The sequence below is a fragment of the Euleptes europaea genome, unplaced genomic scaffold (genome assembly GCF_029931775.1).
Source record: "Euleptes europaea isolate rEulEur1 unplaced genomic scaffold, rEulEur1.hap1 H_6, whole genome shotgun sequence".
Taxonomy (NCBI): Eukaryota; Metazoa; Chordata; class Lepidosauria; order Squamata; family Sphaerodactylidae; genus Euleptes; species Euleptes europaea.
Window position 1 is genome coordinate 229,100 of NW_026612054.1, and position 24,583 is coordinate 253,682.

Consider the following 24,583-nt stretch of genomic DNA (forward strand, 5'->3'; position numbering starts at 1 on the left):
TTGAAAAGTGTGTGTGTAAGGGAGTGGGTCTGACCTAATTACAACCTTGTCATTATACAGAGTTCGTTAGGCAGCATGCACAGCTCTGATACTCCCTGAGTGATGTGATATCTATGAGGAAATATGTTTAAAGGGAGAGGTCTTTAAGCAAGCAAGTGGCCATAGGCTGGAAAGGACACCAACAAGGAGATTCTAGGAGAAAAGCCTGTGAACTCTGGGGGGTTTAATTAGAGAGATGTCAGACTTACAACATATATGTGGATGATGTGAAATGTGTTTCTCCCTTCTGAGTCCTAAGACGCTAGTGACAGGTGCAGCCTGGCAGGTTAACATATTTGTGATCAATCTTAAACCACTGCTTTTGAAGAAAGTCAAGGATCGAGCCTACATCTACTTTTTAGGAACTTTGTGATTTAAGACAATATTTGCCATGTGGTATTATATATCCTGTTAGCTGAAGAGTTTCAGAAGGCTATAAATGGTGATGTTTTCCATGATGCCACTGGCGAAGACCTGACCCAGATGAGAAGCAGGGAGAGAAGGGTGCCCAGGATGAAGTGAAGAAGAAGGAGCCCAAATGTGGCTTGGATTGCTGAGCTGTATGACGGATGCTACTATAGTTGCTGCCAATGGCAAACAGAAGAAGAAAAATGAGCAGGAATTGAGGGAATTGTGTGTGATTGCCTTTTCTGGGCACCATGGGATGTGGTGGTGGTGGAAGGTAGTGAAGAGGAAAACCTAAGAACATAAGAAAAGCCCTGCTTGGTCAGACCAGCGGTCCATCTAAGCCAGCATTCTGTTTTACACAGTGGCTAACCCGTTATTTTGGAGGGCCAACAACAGGGTGTAGAGGCTGAGGCCTTCCCCTGATGTTGCCTCCTTGCACTGGTAAGGTAACTAAAAAGGTTGAGAAAAAAAGAAAAAAACTTAGGTTTTTGGTTTGGTTTACATGTATTTTATGTGATTTATAATTGTACCTGGTCATTGGGAAGATGCTTGTAAGTGTGTGACATCCCCATGTGTACAAGTGCAATTTTACTAAAGGTTTTTTACACTAGGGAAAGGTACCTCTATATGTAACCAAAGATGGTTGTATACTGAGGCACATTAATATTCATAATTTTCTGGGATTAAAATTTTGGGAATATAATTTTAGCTTTTTAAAATTTACAGTGATAATTCCATATATAAATTCCCCCTCCTTTTTTTCAACAGTTTTGGTTACCTAGGGCGTTGGAGGCTAAAGCGACCATGCGTTTTCGCCCCATGTCTGTTCTGGGTTGAAATCTTCCCGCCTTTTTTTGTTCATTTTTGCTCCTTGAACTGGTATTCAGAGGTTTACTGTCTCTGAATGTGGAGGTTCTCTCCAGTCACCCTGGCTGGTAGCCACTGATAGAGCTATCTTCCATGAATCTGCCTAATCCCCTTTAAAGCCATCTGTGTATGTGACCATCACTATATCCTCTAGCAGTGAAGTCCACATTTTAATCACTCATTGAGTAAAGAAGTATTTCCCTTTGTCCATCCTGAATCTACTGCCTATCAACTATATTGAATACCTCTGAGTTCTTATATTTTGGAAGAAGGAGAAAAAATGTTCTCTGTCCACTCGCTCTGCACTGTGCATACTTTTATAGATCTCCACCACGTCCCCCCTCCCTTAGTCATCACCAGCCATGGAACAGACAGTTCAATTAGCCCAACACAGTTCCGCTATTAGGGGTTTTGTTTCTCACCATTCTCTCTCCATTTGTCTTTATCTCTCATTTTCGACTGTTCTCCCTTACTGTCAGCTGACTCCCTCTGCATCTGGAGTCTCCTTCTCAAAAGAGAGTTATCCCTGTCATGGTTGGATGGGAAGCCACCTGGGAACCCTGTGTACACTGCCTTGATTTCCATGATGACAAAGAGGGGGATGTGAATATAATATATTAAAAATGGCTGGGGTAGTATAATTTTAGCATAACCCAATACTGTTTTGCAGATTGCTAGGCTTGGTGAGTTTTTAAACTAAATACTTTGTGGCATCTTACCATTTTTGGCATTTGAAAAGTTCAAATGATGGTAGAAGCTGACCTAATTTCCCCTGTTTCTTAGGTAAGCACCTGCTCAAATTCCTTCCTGGTCTCACAACTAGGTAAATGGTGGAGGGAACAAGCTCTCTAACTATGGTACTGTTATGGAATAAAATTAAAGTGTTATTTAAGATTGCCTTTCACCTTTATTGCCTTGCATTGATGAGAAATCTATTCTGTTACCAATGGAAAAACAAAGTGATTTCCACTAGTGACAACATACAATTACAGGCCTATTGCTGCAAAAGTGCTGACTTTTTTTATGTATCTTAAGTTTAATTTCAAGGGCACGACAAGGTTCCTTTAGCATCAGTAAGATGCCTTGTTGCTGTATGCTGAGCCAAAGCACCCTGAGAAAGCCCCCGATGGAAATAAGATATGCAGGTCATGATCCATTTCAAAGGCGATTAAGTGGTTCTACTTTTAACGGTCCTCAGGAGTCTAGTCTAGATTCCAGAAAATCTCTGGCGCACCATTGCTTTGACTAACCAACCATTTGGAATCGGACTGTGAAGAGTTCCAGAAGGATCTCTACATACTGGAAGAATGGGCATTAAAATGGCAAATGAATTTCAATGTGAGTAAGTGTAAAGTGATGCATATTGGGGCAAAAAATCCCAACTTCACATATACACTGATGGGATCTGTGCTGGCAGCGCAGACCAAGAAAGAGATCTTGGGGTGGTATTGGATAGTTCAATGAAGATGTCAACCCAGTGTGTGGCTGCTGTAAAAAAGGCAAATTCCATGCTGGCCATAATTAAATGAGGAATAGAGAATAAAACTGCTGCTATCATACTGCCCTTATACAAATCTATGGTGAGACCACACTTTGAATACTGTGTACAGTTCTGGTCACCACACCTAAAAAAGGATATTACAGAGCTTGAGAAGGTGCAGAAAAGAGCAACAAAATGATTAGGGGACTAGAGCAACTCTCCTATGGGGAGCGGTTAGGACGCTTAGGGCCTTTCTTATGATCTTATGAATTTTCTCATTTTGTGCCAATTTTCATTTTAAGGTCAAGAAGAACAACAAAAAGAAAGCTGAACAAAGTAGGTTAAGAGCTACCATGGAGGAACTTAATTATCCAGATCCTGAAAATCTTACAGCCAGCCTTTTAAAACTAACATGCTGAAAATATTCTAACACTTCTGAGTATCGTCCAAATTTCTATCCACATGACATTGCTCACAGAATGCACAATCATTCTGAATTATATAAAGGAACTCTCACATTATGGTCCCTTCACTCACATACACACAAATAAAACACATCAACCTAGAGGTACCCCTTCCCACTATGTTGCAGGTGTTTGTTCCCTGTTAAATCAAGAGAATGATTAAAATGGAGGCTGGTGGGGAAAGAGGGCTAGAATTCCTGACCAGGTGTCCTTCTGCAAGACAGACACTGTGTTGCAGCCTTCAGCTTTATTTCCTCCCAGCTATAAAACTGGATGGGACTGTATGGAGCACTTTGCCAGCAAACAACAAATGCGCAGTTGCAAAGATATGAAATCTGATGCTCTCGAGGCTTGGTGATCTGCGGCCTCCAGCTATTGCAACTGATATTTGTGAATCCATATGCACATTACAAAATGTCGCCATTTCCAACTTGCATTCGGCCAGGGGCTTTGACGTTGACAGGTATAAACTCGTCATCTTTCAATCTGTGGCAGAGAGGATGTTTTCAAATTACCTGCACAAATTCCTCACTGGTCTCACAACTAGGTAAACTGTGGAGGGAACAAACTCTCTAACTAGGGCACTGCTTCAGCAGGGGGGACAGAAATCTGCCCGAGAGGCCTAAAATATATACAAAGCTAGTGATAGGTAACTGGGAAATGACAAGCTTACTTATTAAAACATTCTCTGTATCAGTGCCAACGCTCAGTTCCCTCTGGCCGAACTTCCTCCTATTCTTAAAGGTAAAGTAAAAGTGTCTGACTTACCAGTTTCCATTTTGCCATCCTGGGCTGCAGGCCCGTCGGGAATGACACTCTTCACCTGCAGAAACTCATCAGGTTCATCCCCACCAATGATGGTAAATCCAAAGCCCATATTGCTTTTTTTAAGAGTTGTGCTGAGGAAAGTCCCCTTCAGCTGCGAGGCATCCCGGGTGAAGAGTGGTTTTTCTACATCAGTCAACATAAACAGAAAAACAAACCACATTTGGGTTACACAGTAAAAAATTCCTGGCTTCTTATAGTGCAGCAGCAACAGCAGCAGCAGGGCAGGCATTTAGGAAACATAAAAAGCAAAACGAAAGTGCAAGCATTCCCACAAAATAAATAAATAAAAGCATTAGTGAGTTATCCTCTCTTAAAGGAAAAACCAATAGGGGAAGGATTTGCTGATCTGTACTGGTGTTCCTAACAGTGAATTCTCTGCTAACTTGTGAGCTGTACTTTTGGGGTATGAAAGCAGCTGTTCGAAAACAAAATGTTATACTTGTAATAATCAGTCGCACTAGAAAAATCTTTTGTTTGTTGAAGAAGCACCGTGAAATAATAGTAATACATTTTACTTCTTCTTTAGTTCCCCCCCGCCACAACATTCTCTTTCTTTCTTTGTTCTTTCTTTCAACAAGCAGAATTTAAGAACATGACAGGTAACATTTATAACATGTGAGACAGTTCAGTGGCCTCAGCATCTGCTTCCTGAGCAATTCTGTGGGAAGTGTGACAAAGACCAGCAGGCAAAAGAAAGGCCTCACCTGACATCCAGTGCCTCTGTTCTGTGCTTGATTGTGTGAGAAAAGGCATGGAGAAAGGTGAGAAGGTTGGTGGGGTTTTTTGTTTTTGTTTTCAACTTAGCTCACTACTTTTTTTGACAAAAGTGCAGCCCGGGTAAGCAGCAGCACTCAGACATACCATACAGCCTGTAAACTCCGGCACTGTCCCGCCGACACTGAAACAGGTCACTCACACTGCGAGACCTCTGAGGAGCAGGGCGCGGGTGAACATGATTGGGCCTAGGTAATGTTGCTGGGGTGCTTTCTACTGTTGCAAAGGAGAACAAGCCTCATTCTTTGGCTACAACCTTATGTAAAAGCTTAACTCTACACCCAATATAGACTGTTAACCATTTTTTCCCCCTGTGAGCATTCACTTTTGCACTAAATTATGAACAGGGCTGCTCTTGCTATGGCAGCCCTTGTTGCATGCAGAGCGGCAGCAGGAGAAACACTCCCCCCCCCCATACATTAGTACCAGGGAAAACCCAGAAGTGACATTGGGTAGCTCTAGCAATGTCCAGAAGCTCTCTGGGTTTTCCCCAGAGTGAAATCGCAAAGTACTTGCTGCAGTGGTCCCCACGTCCCCACCCCCATAGCTCCCACCACCCAAATTATTATTCTTACTTTCGTAATTCCCCACTAAACAGCAATACATAGCCATTGTTCTCAAAATGAAAAAAGCAGCTCCCTAAAGAAGTTTAGGCAATTTCAACAGGAGTTGCAGCCCAGTTTGGATGTTGCTTAGGAGACAATCTCCTTGTGCCTAGGACAACATCCTGTGTCTAGAAGCCTATCCCAAACACACAATCCCCTATAAGTTATGAACAGTTGAGATAACACAGAGGAACAATGAGCCTTTTTCACTGGGTTCTTCTCTCAAAATCTCCTATCCTCAGCCAGTTGAGATACTGGGAGACAGGTGAAGGGAAAGTATATGTCCATTTTCCCCTTCCAGACCTAATAACCGCCCATCATCTCAAACCCTTCCTGCACTGCAACCTGGATCCAAATGAAGGCTCTGAGCAACTTCTGTCTCCCTTCAAAAATGTTGGGAAGATCCATTCCCATTTCCCAGGTTCACATTTTGTTTGACCATTAATGAAATCATCACATGATTTCAAATCATCACGATTTCAAATAATATAGCCTTACTATATTTAAAAGCTTAGAAACTTTCTGATTTACATCTAAACCCGTCACCAAAAGTAACGTTTGTTTAAATACTTATTTAAATACTTATTAGGGAAAAATACATTTCATCTTCATATTTCGATATTAACAATGTTGTAATCAAAAAGAACACAAAACTTAATGGAATGGTTTCAGTTTTAAATATGCTGCACTGGCACATTACTGTACCTCGGAAACCTTGGGCAGGCATAGGCTTTGTTCCAAGTTCTGCGTTGGGCATGGTACGCTGTTGAAGCTTCCTTTTAGCTTCCAGAACAGGATTTTCAAATTGTGTCCTTCTATTTATGTGGCTGAAAAAAGAAATAATCTGTCAATCAAAGGTAATCCTCTTCAAGGCCAACACTGTGAATGATGGTCGTTTACATGGTCACTATCTGTCATGCAAGAAGTCCTATATGTTGTCTATAGAGATCAGCCACTCCATTTGCTGGAATGTGTTCATGTGAGAAGTCTTCTCCCAGTGGAGGAGGAAAACAGGTATGTGTCTGCTAGGGCTGTCAGCTCTGGGATAGGAAATACATGGAGTTTTTGGGGCAGAGCCTGGGAAAGGTGGACTTTGGGAAGGGGAGGGAGCACAGCAGGAATGTGAGTCCATCTGCTAAAGCTGCCAGTTCTCCAGGGGAACTAATCTCTGTAGTCTGGAAATCACTTCTAATTCCATTTTTACCCCCCATCTGAAGAATGGCAACCCTAGTGTCTGCTGAAGTAATTTTTCAAAGGAGGAAGGGAAGGAGAATCCCTCAACAATGCAATGTATTGTCAATGGATATTTTGACCACCCATGTGGTATAAAAGGCAGAATACTAAGATATTGGGAACCAGAGTCTGAATGCTAGGAAGTATTGGTTAAGTCACTGTCTTCCAGCCTAACCTGCTTCATGATGGAACTAAAATGGCTCTCTGTGTTCCTTGACAAAAAGGCAGGTTACACATAAACAAAATTTTCAAAAACAAACAAACAATGGTACATTACTGTATAGAAGTACTATAAAAATTCTTTACACAATGCATAGTTTATTGATAGAGTTCAATACCACAAAATGTGGTAATGGTAATTAGCAGAGAGCTGGTCTACACTTGCAAGCAGAATGAGGTGGCAGATTTCTGAGGTGGTAGCATGGGTAAGCAAAAGTAGAAGGTGACAGAAATAGAACCAGGAATCTAAATGCAGTGTTCCAGCGACTTGCACAGAGACAAAGAGAATTATTATAATAACCAGTGTAAAGAAATAGAAGAACAAAAAAGGAAGAACAAGAGATCCATTCCACAAAATCCAAGAAATCAAGGGGAATTGGTTCTTGTAGGTTATCCGGGCTGTGTAACCGTGGTCTTGGAATTTTCTTTCCTGACGTTTCGCCAGCAGCTGTGGCAGGCATCTTCAGAAGATGCCTGCCACAGCTGCTGGCGAAACGTCAGGAAAGAAAATTCCAAGACCACGGTTACACAGCTCGGATAACCTACAAGAACCAATGAACTCTGACCATGAAAGCCTTCGACAAAATCAAGGGGAAATTTAAAGCAAGGTTAGGAATGCTGAAAGATCAACACAGAAATACATTAACTGAACAGGACAAAATAATGAAAAGATGGGAACAATACACTGAGAAAATATATTGAAGAGATGAAAGGATGACAGATTCCTTCAAAGAAGAATCTTTTGAAGAAGAACGTGCAGTTTTAGAAAGTGAAGTGAAAGCGGCACTGAAAGAAGTTGGGAGAAACATATCATGGGATATCAATAGAGCTATTTCAAGCCACAGAAAAGAAGTCCATCAAAATCTTAACAAGGATATGCCAACAAATGTGGAAAACAAAACTAAGACCTAAAGACTGGAAATGCTCACTCTACATCCCAGTTCCATAAAAATGAGACGTTGAAGACTGCAGCAACTATTGGATCATTGCATTAATTTCTAATGCAAGTAAAGTGATTCTCAAGATCTTACAACAAAGACTGTTATGGTATATGGAATGAGAAATGCCACATGTTCAAGCTGGATTCAGATAAAGAAGAGGCACTACAGATCATATGGCAAATTTATGTTGGTTACTGGAGCATGCAAGAGATTTTCAAAAGAAAATCAGTGTGAGTTTAATAGATTATAGCAAAGCTTTTGACTGTGTGGATCATGAAAAGTTATGGCTGGTTTTAAAAGAAATGGGTGAGCCATAACATCTGATTGTTTTGATGTGCAGCTTGTACTCTGGACAAGAGGCTACTGTTAGGACAGAATATGGAGAAACAGAATGGTTTCCAATTGGCAAAGGTGTCAGACAAGGATGTATTTTATCTCCCTGTCTGTTCAATCTGTATGCAGAACACATCATAAGGAAAACTGAATTAGATTTAGATGAAGGTGGACTAAAAAATGGTGGAAGGAACATTAACAATTTGAGATATGCAGATGACACCACATTACTAGCAGAAAATAGTGAAGATCTGAAACAACTACTGATGAAGATTAAAGCAGAAAGTGCCAAAGCAGGATTACAGCTGAACATCAAGAAGACAAAAGTAGAGTACTGGGGAATTACTCAACTTTAAGGTTGATGTTGAAGAAACTGAAATTGTTAAACAGCAGCCATAAAGATCTAGAAGAACATGTCACTGGCAATCAAGATCATTCATACCACAGTATTTCCATTTATTATGTATGGGTGTGAAAAGTTGGACAATTAAGAAAGCTGATAGGAAGAAAGTTGATCCATTTAAAATGTGATGTTAGAAGAGAGTTTTATGGATACCTTGGACCGCCAAAAAGGCAAATAAGTGGGTTCTAGTTCAAATCAAGCCTGAATTCTACCTAGAAGCTAAAATGACCAAACTGAGGCTATCTTACTTTGGTCATATTATGAGAAGACAAGACTCATTGGAAAGAATAATAATGCTTGGAAAAGTTGAATGCAGTAGGAAAAGAGAAAGACTCAACATGAGATGGATTGACTCAAAAAGGGAAGCCATAGATCTCAGTTTGCAAGACCTGATCAAGGGTTCTAATTTTCATAGGGCTGCCATAAGTTGGGAGTAACTTGACAGCAATTAACACACTCACACACACACAGTATGGGTTGTACCACATCAGACTTTAGGTGAGGAAAACCATATTTTTAATGTTACCCGCCCCCAAGTAGAAAAGCTTCCTTCAAATTAAAAATCAGCACATCAGGGATAAAGACCCTAGCCCTTTACATGCTGTCCTGTTTTTCCATTTACAGTGATTTAGGGAAATTGTCAAAAAAGTAATCCCTCCACTGCAGTCTGCAGTGGTACAGTCCAGTCTGCCACTTCATCAGTACTTCATTCCACTGCCCAGATGGCTTTAAAATGGCCCCACTGAAGAGAGAAGCAGGATATAAATATCTAAATAAATAATACAAAGGGGAACAGAAAATTCATGGAGGATAGGTCTATTAATGATTATTAGTCCTGATGACTATATAAATCTACCATGCTCAGAGATGGTGTACCTCTGAAAAGAGAGCTTTGATTCTTGAAAGCTTATACCCTGGAAATCATGTCGGTCTTTAAGGTACTCCTGGGCCAGAAACTTGCTCTTCTACCACTGACCAACATGGCTGCCCACCTGAACACTCTGAATACCAGTTGCTAACAGGGATAATAGTGAGGCACAGGGACAGTTGGCCATTTAATTTCCTGGTGGAACTGTTCTAGCACAGCCAGAAACAGCAATGGCTGGCAAAGACTCAGCCACTGCCTTCTCAGACACCTCCATTGGCTGGATCCAGGGCCACTTGGCTTGGTCTGGCCAGTGGCTGGCATGGCAGGAGCTGACTGGACAGCCTGCACCCAATGTCACCACATGGTTTAGGCCCACGACAAAGTGGTGATGCAGAAGGAAATGACGAGATACCTTTCAGTACAGTAGCACTAAGGGAGTTTTGCCCTCATGTCCTCATTCGAGGCTTTCTGGAGGCCTCTGATTGTTAGTCATGAAAGGAAACAGGACTTTAGGACTCTTTCAGGAGGGCTCTTCTTATGTTCATAGTTTTGGTATTAATATAGTATAATGTGGCACTGTAGGATCATTAAAAATGGTGCAGCAAACGATACAGCTATTAAATATACAGATGAATGAGAATTTCATTAGATATACAAGTAGTGATATAATTACCATATATATTACAACCATTTGCTAGATACCCCTTATTTTAGAAAGACATAACAGATTTTCCTCTCTACCAGAATATCACCACTGTGTAGAACATAATGAATGCTCCTCCATCATAGCATCATTATTAAACATATACCTGTCATGCTCTGCTCCAGTGAGGTAGTGACTATGGTCAGACAGGTACAAGGAGAGGAAGCTAGAAGGCAATCCAACGAAATAATCAGTTTAAGGTCTACAGGCACAATGTAAAATATGGTTGTGCCTTCAAAAAGGCCATTGAAATCAGGGGCTGGGATTCTATTGTTCTGCTCAGCAAAGTCTGAGATCTTCTATGAGCCTAAGGAGCTTTCCTCTGACAGTTCTTCCAGAGTCTTTCCATTGGAGAAAGGCTCCTTAGGCTGGAAGAAGGTTGCAAACTTTGCTGAGTGAAGTGGTAGGATACTGGCCACTTTTTTTGAAGACCAAATTGTGTGCTTTACTTCCACTGTTTCCAATATGGATTTAGGTATGTCTATTTTTTTCTGGATCATATCCAAACTTCATAGTTGTTCACAGCCAAAGTTTAAATTCCTCAGAGAACCAGGGGCAGCCCGCCAACTAAGTAGACCTAGGCAATGGCAGGAAGGTGCCAGGGGGTAGCCACCACAGTGCCACCACCTGGGTTATCAAGCTGGCTGGAGGTTGGGATGTGCCAAAACTGGAGGGGGGCACACCTAGGCTGGCCCTTGTAAGATGGCCAAAGCCCTCGGGCCAGCCCTGCAGGGAATTTTGAAGGGTCAGTAAAAGCAGGAAACTAGATCGACAGCCTGAGCACATTTGAGAATATGAGAGAGAGACAGAGAGAGACAGAGACAGGGAGAGAGAGAATCCTAACAGTAAGCAACAGTGCATCAAGTGATACAGCAGTAGCTCTCTATTTGTGGGACCCAAATTTGGGATTACATTTTGCCCAGTGGTTTTAAGGATGGCTGTTGAGCCTGACTTGGAAATGTTGTCTCCTGTTCAGTATTTACATTGTTTAAATGAGGAAATGCCTCAGCTCCAGCCTTTCTGGAATCTGCCTCAGTTTCAAGGATGGTTCCACTGTGAAGAGGAAACGGCCCCATGTTTAATGGTTGTAAACATTCTTGTCTTTCTTATTTTTTTCACAGGATAGAGTGTTAGCACAGAGTATTAACAGTCAAATATTAGCAGCCACTGTGACCTCAATCTTGATTTAAACCGTGTCGGGTTATTTTTTTACCTCTTTTTTACCATCTGATAGTGGCTCTTTCCATGGCCCCTCTTGGCCTCATAATACTGATGTTATCAAAGAGCAAAAGCAAATTATCCATGGATACTTTTTCTTTTCAACATTCAGAAAGTGCAGCTGAAGCACAATTTTAGAGAATGTTAGATGGAGCATGTTTAGCTAGATGGAGCTTGTGCTGCAAAATCCAGTTTAGTTTCCTGAGGCTTCATTCTGACAAAGAAAGGATTGGCAGTTTGGTTATGTTGTATCTTCCTTTGTTTGTGATGCTTACTCTGTTTCCAGGCTTGAAACCTCACTTCCAGTCCTGTCTATTCTGCAGGGGCAGAAGGTCTCCACATTGGAGTTCAAGCCCTGGTCCTGATGTCTGTACCTCTGGTCCCAACCGGAGTGGACTGTGAAGTAAAAACAGCCCTGAAAGAAGCTAAGCTCAGTGTGTCTCTGAGGCGTTGCCACTTCCAAGTGGCTCCTGAGGCTCTGACAGAGTTGCTGGTCTTAGCTTGGTTTGCTTCTAGACATCAGTGGGCTGCTATGGCAAAGGCCCACCAGGCAATTTTCCTGCAAATTAAATGGCCAGTCTGGGTATCATCTTTGCCTTATAGTCCAAGTCTGGCTTAGTATCAGTTCTCAGGCTTAGTTCATAACTGCTTCTTGCTTTTTGCTGGATTCCTGGTTCCTGTTGTGATTTCCTAAATTCCTAACACTGGTTTTGCTTCTCCACCTGTGGTCAGTTGGCGTTCTGCATCCCATTCCCACTCACCTGGTTAAGATCAGATCCTGGCTACATCTCCCCTCTGTGAAATCTGTTACACCTTGTTCGAACTCTGATTCCAGTGAAGATTTTGTAACCTTATTATTTTATTTATTTATTTAATTTATACCCTGCCCTCCCCAGCCGAAGGCCGGGCTCAGAGTGGCTATATATAAAACTGGTTGCTTAAGGTCAGTCATATCTCATCCCTCTCTCTTAGAGAGATTCAAGGACTCCTTCCAGTAAGGAGCTGCAGGCAACAACAAATATTCTTCTTGGGAGGGAACTCTATAATTAATGCAGGATGAGGAAGCTATGCAGAGGTAGGTAGTAAAACCAGGAGAGGAGGGAATAAAACCTAGGGATAGGATGCTGATGAGCCAATGAAAACTCTGATATATTGTGCAGTTGCAACATATGACCAAGTGATCATTCTAAGTTATTATTTGCAACCACAAGGCATATTCTTTAAAGGGAAAGGATAATTTTTGGCACATTATATTTTACAGCAATTATTATTCTGCAGTAGCAAAGTGACAAAGTACAAAGTGTAAGCTTGGTAATTGTGATCATTTCAACATGTTATTTTTGTGGGAGCCAGGAGGTAGGGTTGCCAGGTGTGGTCTTTGCACCAGCAGGACCAAAAATGGGGGGGGGGGAGTGACATTGTGTGATATCACTTCCAGTTGTACTCAGGAAGTGACATTATGACATCCTTGAATTCTCTGATCTCTATAGTAAAAACCATAGAGATTTGTCACTCCTAGGTACAGCTGGAGGAGACATTGCAATGTTGTACAATGTTTCTTCTCGTCCCCCTATTTTTCTTCCACTGGAGCAAAGAGCTCTAATAGGTCTTGGGATGGGAGTTTGTCCACCACTCCTGGGCAAATGGCAACCCTAGCAGGAGGGGGAATTGTGTATATGTTCTGAATGTGTGTGTGGGTCATCTGTGCTGGAAGCCCATTACCATAATATGGTCTGTTCCATTATGCTCCTGTGCACCAATTACAATCCTCTAGCTTCCACTTTCTGGTTGTCCTCCCACTTAAGGTTGCCCACTTGGCATTTTCCAGAGTCAGTTGCTTTGCAGTAGTAGCTCCCACCTTGTGGAACAGGCTCCTTTTTAGAAGGTGCTGATATTTGCTAGTTCTTTTAATGGGGTTTGAGCTGTAGGTGTTTTCTTATAGGCGGGGGTTAATTTTTTTATTGTTTTACATATGGTCTTAATTTGGAATTGTAAACTGCCTTGAACCATGAGGGAAAGACAATGTATATATATATTTAAATTACATAAATACATATTGATGACATTGTATTTCATATGATTGTAGGTATGAAATCGGGAGAGAATGAGGGGTTTACTAATTTGTACAGAACCCAGAGAAATGATGCTTATATCCTTATGAACTAACTATTCCTTGTGGTTTGGGTGCTATTTACATAGACAAATATCTCAGTCCATGACAGACAGACATGGTTTCCAGTGAGTCTAAAGTGAGCTCCAACCATGTCCGCCTCTGGTGAGGTGTGTTGTCTGCCACTACTAGGTGCTGAACTGGGTTCAGGTCAAGTTTTGACCCTCTGCTGTGGAAGATCAAGAATCTGTGGCTGTAATGGTGCACCAAAACCCCAATCATACTGCTTGGGAATAACAAGCGGTCTCACCAATGGCAGGGCAACAGAGTCGCTGTGAATGACAGCGCTACAAGTTGAGAGAGCTGTGTGAATTGGGCCCTCCAAAAGGGACAGATGGTAGCTAGAGGTTAGCAGTTTTTCCTGTGACTAAATTTGCCACAATCAAGGTGCACCATATAACTTTTTAAATGATTTATCCACTTTAATGACATAATTAAGACACTATATTATAATGTGATATTACCTTCTTAAAAACAAAGTCATCTGTTAAACACTGGTAATAAAGGAAAGTGTAACACTGTCACTTTTTATAATGAAAAACTGGAAGCAATTTTCACTTCAAACCTATTGAGCTTAGACAGCAGATTAACACAGAGATCTTTATGCTGACTATAAACGTTGTTATGAATATGCTCCTGCTTCACTTTTAATACTTCTGGGCTTTCACCATCTTATTGCAAACTTTGATTAGGACTTCTTCTCTTCTCTTCTCTTCTCTTCTCTTCTCTTCTCTTCTCTTCTCTTCTCTTCTCTTCTCTTCTCTTCTCTTGGTACCATCAAGTCACAGCCGACTTAAGGCAACCCCCGGTGGGATTTCCAAGGCAAGAGACATTCAGAGGTGGTTTGCCATTTACCTGTCTCTGCGTCACACCCCTGGTGTTTCTTGGAGATTGCTCATCCAAATACTAACTAGGGCCAACCCTGCTTAGCTTCTGAGATCTGATGAGATCAGGCTAGCCTGGGGCTTTCCAGGTAAGAGACTCCTTTACAGCTGTTTTCTAAAAACAATAAATGTTGTTCTTTGTAGCAGTATTTTCCTGAACATTCCAAAATATTATATATATGAGGGGATGATTTAAATAAAATCATTGGTGTCATCACCAGGAGGACAAACCTTTCAGGCCCAGCTTAAATCACACAGTGCAATTGTCACAACCCTGATCCAGACCTTTCTCTTGTTATTTTTTGTATACCTTACCAATAACAAGTCCTTCAGGCTAAAGAGTTGCATACCACATGATCACCCATACCCTCCTGCTATGTTTACTATATCAGGTCAACTGCCAACCTTGGGTGTGCAAGGTAAAGTGGATTTTCAATACGTTTGTGTGTTTTCTTTCACACATACACAGGAATCCTTAATCATGAACCAGAAAACACATCACTTTTCAATCCAGAACTCCTTTTCCCTGTATCCTACAGAATGTGCAGTGGTTATCTGGGTTGAGGATAATGCGGGATTTACATATAAGAAAACACATACGTTTATTTAGATTATAAGTGTGCCTTCTAAGGCCTTCTTAATCTAGCTGACATAGTTACTGGAGTTGGGAGGTGCGTTATATGTGATGGTTATAATATTGGCTCCTTCAGCAGTTCAGCTTTAATAATTCTCAGTTATTAACTAGGAACAGCATACAAACCCTGCCTGCCTAAATCATACACTATCATCCCTACTAGACTCCCTACCTAGCCAGGTTACCTCCTACCCTGTCTCCCTCCAAAACCCCACTCTTCAGTTTTTCCTGGTTGCTGACAGTTAAACTCCCCTTAGTTTTTTCCCTTCAGCATTCCATTCAGCCTGTTTGAATCCAATTGTTCAGTCCAGAACAAGGAGAAAGAGGGTGGAACCTTTTCCTGTACATCACACCAACGTTTCTCAACTTTTTGGAACTCAACTTTCTCTTCTAAGGTTATTCTTCCCAAGGACCCCCCACCGTGAGCCTGGCAGCCATCTCTTTATCAGGTGAATGGACAGAAGCCGCTTCCACTGCCTCATGCCTATAGCTCTCTGCTGTACATGTACGAATCTAGCATTAGAAGATCGTGCATCTTCAGTGATGAGAGATATAGTGGCTTGCCTAGCATAGGGTGCTACTTGTGTTGTGGCACTGTGAAATTAGGCTTAGATGGGTAGAACCTAAACATGGGCTGTAAAAGAGGACACCTAAATCGGGAAGTATAGGATGTTTTAGCAACAGCTTGGTAAGACAAATGAAAAAAATATCCATTTTTGGATGGGACTGCACTCTCCTGAAGGACAAGGTTGGTAGCTGGGGTCCTCCTGGACCTAGCTTGGCTTCTGGAGCCATCTGGACCTAGCTTGGCTTCTGGAGCCCCAGATGGCATCTATGGTTTGGGTTGCCCTTTTCAGTTAGTTTGGAATCTACATTACTGTCTCCATTATGTCATCAGATTAGACAATCGTAATGTGCTCTACAGGGGGTTGTCCTTGAAGATGGTCTACAAAGTCTACAAAGTTCATTTAGTTTAAAATGTTGTCACTTGACTTGGCCTTATGACAGGTATAAACCAACACAACCATTGTATGCCTTTTCTACAACATTTATACCAATTACCAGGGCACTTCTCGACCCAATTCAAGATAAATCTTTTTATCTATACAACCCTAAATGCTCTGGGTCTCAAGAGTATCTTATTCCCACCCCAGCACTTTTAAGATGTGACAATGCGTTAAGGTACCATCAAGGTATCATAATTTATGCCTCAATAATAGTTTTGTGCAGTCTCAATGCTTGCATCCTTCCAGCAACAGGCAAGGATATTCTTATTCTGCCAGGCTTTATAACGGAGACTAATCTTTTGATTTTATCCTGTTGATGCTTAGTCTGTTCAGTTAGGCCTTACTGGCCCAGTTTCCTTAGAGTGCTGTGTGAATGTTTTTATGTATTAAAACATTTAGACTCTGCTTTTCAATACCAAAATGGCTTATAAAACCATGGCACCAAACAAATAAAAAACTAGGGCTCAAATATAACAACAATCTAGAAACAAAGCCCTGTGAGCCTGCAAGCAATTAAAACCACAGGGGAATCCATTAAAATAAACTTTGTAAAAAGCTCAGTCCCAGTCACCAGTCTTTTCCACCTAGCTAGCCAAATGCTTGCTAGAAAAGAAAATAGATTTACCATCTTCCTAAACATTAAAAGAGCCAAATGAACATTCCAAATTCCTGCCAGTGGCAAATGCAGCTGTACATATTTTGGCTTTCTGCACAGTAATGCTACTGGAAATAATTTGTGGGGAGGTAGTGGTGGAGGTGGCTCTTATCAGCAAATATTTCTCCACTCCAAGCAGCCTCTGCCCGCCCCCTGCTTCCAAAACAGAGTTTGCTGAAATTATTTGCCAGTGAGGAGAGGATTAAGCACCTCTCCTGCCAACGCCACTTCTCCCCTCTAAGTCCCCCCAAAACAGCTTTTATTGAAAAGAGCATCTCAGCCCCTTTATACATCTTTGCATGTAAACTGTAGTTAGTCACAATGTCAGAAGCAATTAAGTGGTATGTAAGCTCTTGTGACAAAATAAATTTGACAGCAAAATGGGAAGCTGCTAATAGAAACCAAACTGCCTTTAATCAGTCTGATCTGTTAAGAACAACAAAGGGGATCTGTTCTCATGAGGAGACTGGGATGTAATTTACCTAGCAAGATTCACAATCCTTTCAAGGAGTAATTTGTAACTTAATTAAGAGGAGGATGCAATTGTTTCTTTGCCACTTTCTGTGCTATAGGTAAAATTCTGAATCCTCTGAGTTCTGTTTCCTAGATTCTAGTTAAGCAGATACTTGTAGATCTTATCTTTCTTTCCATTTGTAACGTTTATTTTCTTAAGCTGATAAGACATAAAAGGCAAAGATGAAGAGGTCAAAAACACTACTGTGGATTATAAAATAAGATACAAATTTCATAGAAGCTGCAGTATCAAGGATTTCAGGTACTTCTGGTACTGGTCTGATTTCTGATTTGTAAAGTGTTTTACCGTCTTCCTTGTGTATGCCCTAATAACACACCGCTAAGTCACCCATGTTTTAAAATATGAGGCTGGGGGATGCTGATTTGCTCAAGACCACCTGCTGATGTATCATATGACCTACAGGATCTGAACAGACCTGATCTAGTTAGCTGCCCCACATAATCATCAAGTGGACATGTTTTAGGCATGGTTAAACAACATGGCTGAAGAGATATAATTTTTTCTTGGTCAAGTTCCAACTCTGGCTCCTGGGCTTGAGTATAGATTCAGGTGGGTAGGTTGAATCCAGCAAAGTAACTGAACTCCTGTTCTGAAGTCTTTCATAGCACAAAGGCCAAGTAAGAAGGGGGGAGTGCCTACTGGGGAGAAAAAGGGTACATTTGGAACCTACAAGGAGGCACATTCAAGCCTCCTCCATTCTATAGTTGTTGTTTCTGTATCTTCACCTTACAGAGGACATTGTGTTGCAAATCCATCTATAGATGAGATTTGCTCCTCAATTTCCTCCTTTCCTTGCGCATTTCTGAATAGCCTGGTTAATGCTCATCCTACATGTACATAAGCTCCCAAATTACTTAGCTATGTGACTATGTGAAGTGCAAAGAATCACATTATATTGCCTTCTAATTCACTGGTTGCATATTTGAAATATAGTCTCTTTGGAATACATTCATTAATTTTAAGTGCCCTTATGTGCACAAAGAACATGGTAGATGGCAAATGTGTACAAAGTTTTCTAAAAACATGAATTCTGTCAAGAAAATATTTAAAATGGCATTTTCTTTTGTAAATGCTATGTGAATGAGTGCTGTCAAAATCTCACCTCGTGCAATTAAAACATTTTCACTTATCAGGAAGGTCAAACAATTCAGAAGTGGAACCATATACTGGAAATAATGATTATCCTTTGCTGTCCAGGTAATTAGCCAGATCATGAAAAAGTGACAAATTTTTATTTCACCAGCTGAAGTGAACACCTTAAAGTGAATCAAATCACTAGTCCATCTATGTCTACATTGTCTACTCAGACTGGCAACAGCTCTCCAGAGGCCTTTCACATCACCAGCTACTTGATATTTTTAAACTTTGAGATGCCATGGGTTGAACCTGGGACCCAGTGCATGCAAAGCAGATGCTCCACCACTAAGCCAAGGAACCTCTCCAAGTGACAAATCTCATATCAATCCTCCACCCCACTAAACTCAAAATGACTACATCAAAGCTTCTCCCCCTTCCCTAATCAGTATTACTAAATTATTTATGTATGTGACAGAGGCAGACTGATGAGGGAATTCGCTTACCTGGGGCCAGGAGGTACACAGCCTAAGGAAAGCCCACATCTGCTGCTGGAAGTGAAAGGCTGGACAAGCATCTCTGAGAAGCCTGCCCAGGAGAGCAAGGCATGCTCAAGTGGAGATGGTGTGGGTTGACAACCCTGCCCCCCCAACCAGCAACAATTAGCAGCACCTGGGAGTGCATGGGGCCGCAGGTTGGCTAAGCCTAGGTGCTTGTTAAGGCAAGCCTTAAAAGCAGCAGGCAGTTGCTTGTAAAAAGGATGGAGTAGCAAGGGGATATTTCTGAGCAATGAGACAGGAAGGGTGCTGTGAACCACTTTCTCACCCTGCTTGTATGAAGACCAGAATAAACGGCTTTTGCAGAACTGGCTTGTGAATCTGGCATTTGCCTGGGGGGAAACATGACCAATGGAGCCTAGACCTTTTCCCAGCTTGCTATGGGCCCCAGAGCTATGGATTGCCTGCAAGGTACCCTGACTTGTCATGGTGGTGTTAAATGGAGGAGGATCTGGATAAAAGAGATGAACAGATAAAGAAAATAGATGAGAAAAAACACTGCTAATAGTGCAATCTTAAACAGAGTTACACCCTTCTAAATCCATGGAAGTCAATGGGCTTAGAGGGGTGTAACTCTACTTAGGATTGCAGTGTAAAAGGTGTGATTGATGGAACTTTGCTGTACACATCTCATTACTGGGCAAGCTTGAAGTAGACTGCTCGTGCAGAGCTTCAGCAACCCCATTTGAATGTGCAGTGCAGCCCCATTCAAAAACTGTAAATAAGGACTTTCTCTTTCTCCCCCTTCCACGCATCAAGTGAGTATGGAAGAACATGCAAGGCAAACAGTGTAATTTCTGGCATGTGTGCAAAGTGCAAACACTGCAACAAAGAAATGCAAGGCCTGGTGGCCTGAATGAAACAACATCATGAGAAGTGAAGTTAATGTAGAAAACCATGATTTAAATATAGTCTTACTGACTAGTGATTTAAAACATGATTTCAATCGATTTGATTTAAGTCAAATCCACCTAGGGTTGCCAGGTCCCCCCTCTCCTCCAGCGGGAGGTTTTTGGGGTGGAGCTGAGGCAGGGATTGCATGCACGCGGCCATGAACATGTCACTTCTGGTTTACACCCGGAAGCGCCACAATGTAAGAGGCCTTTTACCACTCAAACTCCCAGTTTGAGTGATAAAAGTCCCCTTGCGATGTGTTTACACCCGTAAGTGCCGCATCGCAGCGGGCCTTTTACTACACAAAATCCTAGTTTGAATGGTAAAAGGCCCCTTGCAATGCGGCGCTTCCAAGTGTAAACCGGAAGTGACATGGCGCAGCGTGCAGGCATGCGTGCATGCTTGCCCGCCGACCCTCAGCTGGTCTGCAGGCAGCTGGGTGGATTGGTGGGGTTTTGCACTTGGCAACCCTAAATCCACCCTTGTGAAAACCAAAAAAGAGCTACTGTAAAGAGCTACAAGGAGGATCTCTCTAAATTGGGGGAGTGGGCAACAATATAGCAAATGAAGTTAATCATGGGTAAGTGTAAGGTGATGCACACTGGAACAATTTCCTAATTTTAAATATATACTGATTTGGTCTGAACAGGCTGAGACTGAGACTGAAAGAGATCTTGATGAAAATGTTGATTCACTGTGCGGAAAATACAACAGCCAATGTTGTAATGCTCTTGTATAAAGCTACGATGCAGCCTTATGTGAAATACTGTGTGCAGTTCTGGTTGCTGTATCTCAAAAAAGGATACCTCAGGGCTGAAAAATGTGCAAAGGAAGGCAACAAAGACAATTGGGGGTTGGATCACGTTTCCAATGAGAAAAGGCTAGAGAGTCCGGGACTTTTCAGTCTAGAAAAAGGACAGCTAAGGGAAGTCATGAGAGATTTATGAAATTATGCATGGGGTGGAGAAAGTGGATAGAAGGAGCTCCTTCTCTCTCTCCTGTAATATTAAATCTTGTGAATACTCTATGTAGTTGTTGAGAAATAGGTTCAAGAAAGACAAAAAGGAAATGAGTAATCAAACTGTGGAATTCGCTGCTGGTTGAAGTAGTGATAGCCACAAGCACAGACAGGTTTAAAAGGGGGTTAGCCAGATTCACGGAGAAGTCCATCAATGGCTACTAATCATGGTGACTGAAGGGAGCCTCCATCTACAGAGGCAGCAAACCCCTGAACAGCAGAAAGGGAAGGCAGCAGCAGGATAATGCCTCAGCCTCTATGACCTGTTTGTTGGCCCTCCAGGGCCACTGGTTGGCCACTGTGTGAAACAGAATGCTTGACTAGATATGCCAGTGGTCTGATCCAGCAGGCTCTGTTTACATTCTTATGTTCCCATGAGGATTTCCATATTTTTGGATCTCACATTAAGCTCCTGGTCCCACCAGATTTCAAGGTGTAGATGAAAAACAATGGAGCACAGACCTCTTCAAGCAAGCACAGTGTGGGACATCAATAACAGTTTATACAATATTGATAGGAAATTAATATCAGACTTGGAAACTTACTCAACATAATAAGTGCCATAAATGGGATCATCAATCTTCTCCCAGCCATATGGTAGCTCTGCAAAACAAAGAGTAATCCCTCTCAGTAAACACAGCACAGATGCCAAGATATCTAATAATAATGAAAGAATATTGCTGTCAAGCACGGTAACTGCGTAACACAGTTAAATAAAGTGCTCAAAAGCAATGCCAAATTCTAGATGTATTCCATGGCAGTTGTTGAAAGTACTTTTTGGCTCGAAAGCTGGCATGAAAAAACTGTCTATGAAGAATACAGCCTAGCTCCCCTCTTGCTGTGCAAACAGGTGTCTTTGCCAGAAATAGTAGAGTATCACAGATAGTGATACAATTGTGCAGGGAAATTAGGGAGCATCCTCATCCCTCCAAGAAATGCCAATGACCAGAGACAGTAAAAAGGAAAAAAAATGACGCTATATTCTACACTTTAAACATGGTACAAATGTATTTATTTATTTAAAACGTTTATTAGCTGCCTTTCTACCTTGCAGAACTCAAGGAGGTTTACAATATAAATAAAACGATGATAAAAAACACATAAAAGAACACAATTTAATGTACAAATGCAAAGCACTTTGACTGCTATAAGAGAAGTTTCCCTCATTCAGATAATGTATGTAGCTGAACAGGGCTGTAGTAGACAGCTATTTACTGAAGGAGAACAACAACCGCTGGGTTGAACCGGAGTAAGTGGTTTCTGAACTGTAGATTAGGGTTTTAAATATTACAATGATACCGTCAGCAGTAACCTACAACTTGTATTGCTTAATTCCTTATTTAGCTTCGCTCAATACAGACAGCGGGAGTGTCAATTATAACTGCTGCAAACTTCTACACTCAGAAAAGCTAAATGCATTATGCACAATGCAAAAGCCGCATGAAGACTACTGTGGACATAGCAGCCAGGATGGTAGCTGTGCATTGGAAGCTGTGCTATTCCTGTCAAATGAGGCACTTCATTCAAATCAGTGATGTGGGTTTTCTGGGCGGCGGGGGGGGATGAATTGGCACTGCAAACAGTTCACACACTAATTTTTGCATACTCAAAGAACTGTTCACGATATGCCGTGGAGTTAGCATCCCCTCACTCTCTGTAGCATCATTTGTATTAATTCTGTATCAGGTTAAGTGATTACAATATTCCATTGTGTGAAAAGGGGCATTATGAGTGAGAATTTTAGCTTTGGTTTTTCATTGGACCTGCAAAGGCAATAAGGTATATTTGTAACTTGATCTTTTATTTGAATAACAATACGTATTTGTATTTTTATTCCCCCTCCCCCCACCTACAAATCAATTAATTATACATAGATTCTGTCACACGAATGTGGCTGACTGAACATGGGCAGTATTTCCATTGACACTTAACGAAAATGTGTATTTGGGAAGAAATAATACATTAATCCATACTTGCATCATATTAACACGTGCACACACACAAAGAGCAGTGCCACAGAAAGTGACTCCAAAGATGTACTCCATGCCCCTACCACACTACCCTGACCTAACCCAAACATTGTAGGAAAACAAATCACATGACTTGTTCAGCTCCATGGGCCCCCAGGGTGACCGGGGACGCCAGAATGGGTATAATAATACTATAAAGTTCCCTTAAGTGGGTAGTATTATCCAAATTTTATCTTTCATAGTTCCCTTTACATTTAACAAGAGGACAGATATGTAGCCGGTAGCAGAAATATACTGTCAGAGCTCGGTAACGTAATCTGAAGTCACCTTGAGTCCTTGTCAGGAGAAAAAGCAAGGTAGAAGGATTTCAAATAAAATACAGCCCAATTCTTCAGCTGAAATGGAAACATCACTTCTTTCACAAGCTCCTCAAGAAGTATCATATTTTCTACGATTATGCAGAAGAAAAAAATTGGCATAAATTCATGATTTGACATTAGTCTATGTTTTTTTCTAGTTTAATGATGCAGAATGGTATGTATGAGCTGGCCAAATTGTTGAGAGTTCAGATGGCAAATCCCATTTTCGAGTGTAAAAGTCTGTAAAAATTTAATGAGTTGGGAGTATTATGAAGGACCCAGTTTCTGAAGTTCATGAGCAGAACTGCTAACTATATTACCTCAGTTGAAAAAAAATTAAATTTCGGCTTTACCTTTGTGGGTCATAAAAAGCCATATAAATTCCTCATAAGGGTATGTGTTAATTTTATTTTTCCATCCACGATGCACACTGTGAGCTATATTTAATTAACATTCTACGCAGACCAGTAAAACAGAATTACCAGCGCTCATACTCTGGGCTGCTAGCTGAAAGTGGCCAGATACACCTTGCAGAACACAGTTTACTGCAGAGTTACTGTTGGAAGAGCTGCTTGGTATCTTTGCTTTAAATTGGTTTGTGATTTTCCATATCACACTAAATAATGGTACCATTTCTGTCTCTGCAACGGAATCCAAAGATCACAAAAGGACTATCACGTTTATGTTTTGAGAAAAAGCAAGGTAGGCATTTTCTAAATCAGGCGTGTAGGCACTGTATTTTCTGGTCTTCATTTGGTGTACAGGAGTCAGCATCAAACAGGATATGTACACACCAATGAACTCCCACCTCTCTAAACAGAGACCATGGTCAGTAACAAAACTGAGGGCTGTTATGTATGGCTGTTTCACTCACCGTCAACCCTCTGACGCCTTTGGGTCTTTGTGTTGATTATGCATGCTGTTTCTAACCGTCAGAGGTCGCCTCACTCTCCCCGTGTTTCCCCGCGTTTTGTCCGTGTTTTCAAATTGAAGATAAAACAGGTTTCTGAAACGTGGGCAAAATGCGGAGAAATGCAGGGGGAGAGAAAGGCGACCTCTGAGGGTCGGAAATGGCATGCATAATCAACACAAAGACCTGAAGTCGTTGAAAGGGTGACGGGGACTGAAACAGCCATGCATAAAACACCTGAGCCATTTTGTGTGCAATCTTAAAGGGGGGAAGCTCCTTAGGAGCTGGTGTGACCTGGGGGCAAACATGCTGGTGTCAGGGAGCTGCGACGACCCCCACCCCCAGCACAGCCACACCAGCAGGGAATTCCCAGAAGGTAAAGCCTGCGCCGGAATGGGGGAGCATTCCCTGGGTTTTCCTGGGAGTGGAGCTGTCTGTAGGCAGTTTCCTAATTCCTTCTGCTCTCAAGGAGTCCTGACTGGGCCAGACTGTGGGGTGAAGGACGCCTCTGCAGATTAGAAAACTCCACACAA

General features: G+C 41.7%; 1 protein-coding gene across 7 annotated transcripts in view; it reads right to left on the reverse strand.

The window, feature by feature from the left end:
- Positions 1-21,409, reverse strand: part of LOC130493041 (membrane-associated guanylate kinase, WW and PDZ domain-containing protein 2-like) — a 169,104-nt gene extending 147,695 nt beyond the window's left edge. For 5 of the 7 annotated variants that reach the window (XM_056866817.1, XM_056866816.1, XM_056866814.1 and 2 more), the window contains exons 1-4: positions 21,357-21,409; positions 6,171-6,292; positions 4,948-5,076; positions 4,027-4,209 (exon numbers count right to left, since the gene is read on the reverse strand). In XM_056866817.1, coding sequence (XP_056722795.1) covers positions 4,027-4,209; positions 4,948-5,076; positions 6,171-6,222 — 364 coding nt within the window. In that variant the 5' untranslated portion in view covers positions 6,223-6,292; positions 21,357-21,409. The remainder of the gene's footprint in view (positions 1-4,026; positions 4,210-4,947; positions 5,077-6,170; positions 6,293-21,356) is intronic. The other 2 variants (XM_056866815.1, XM_056866819.1) reach the window with 2 other exon arrangements.
- Between the last annotated feature and the right edge of the window lie 3,174 nt (positions 21,410-24,583).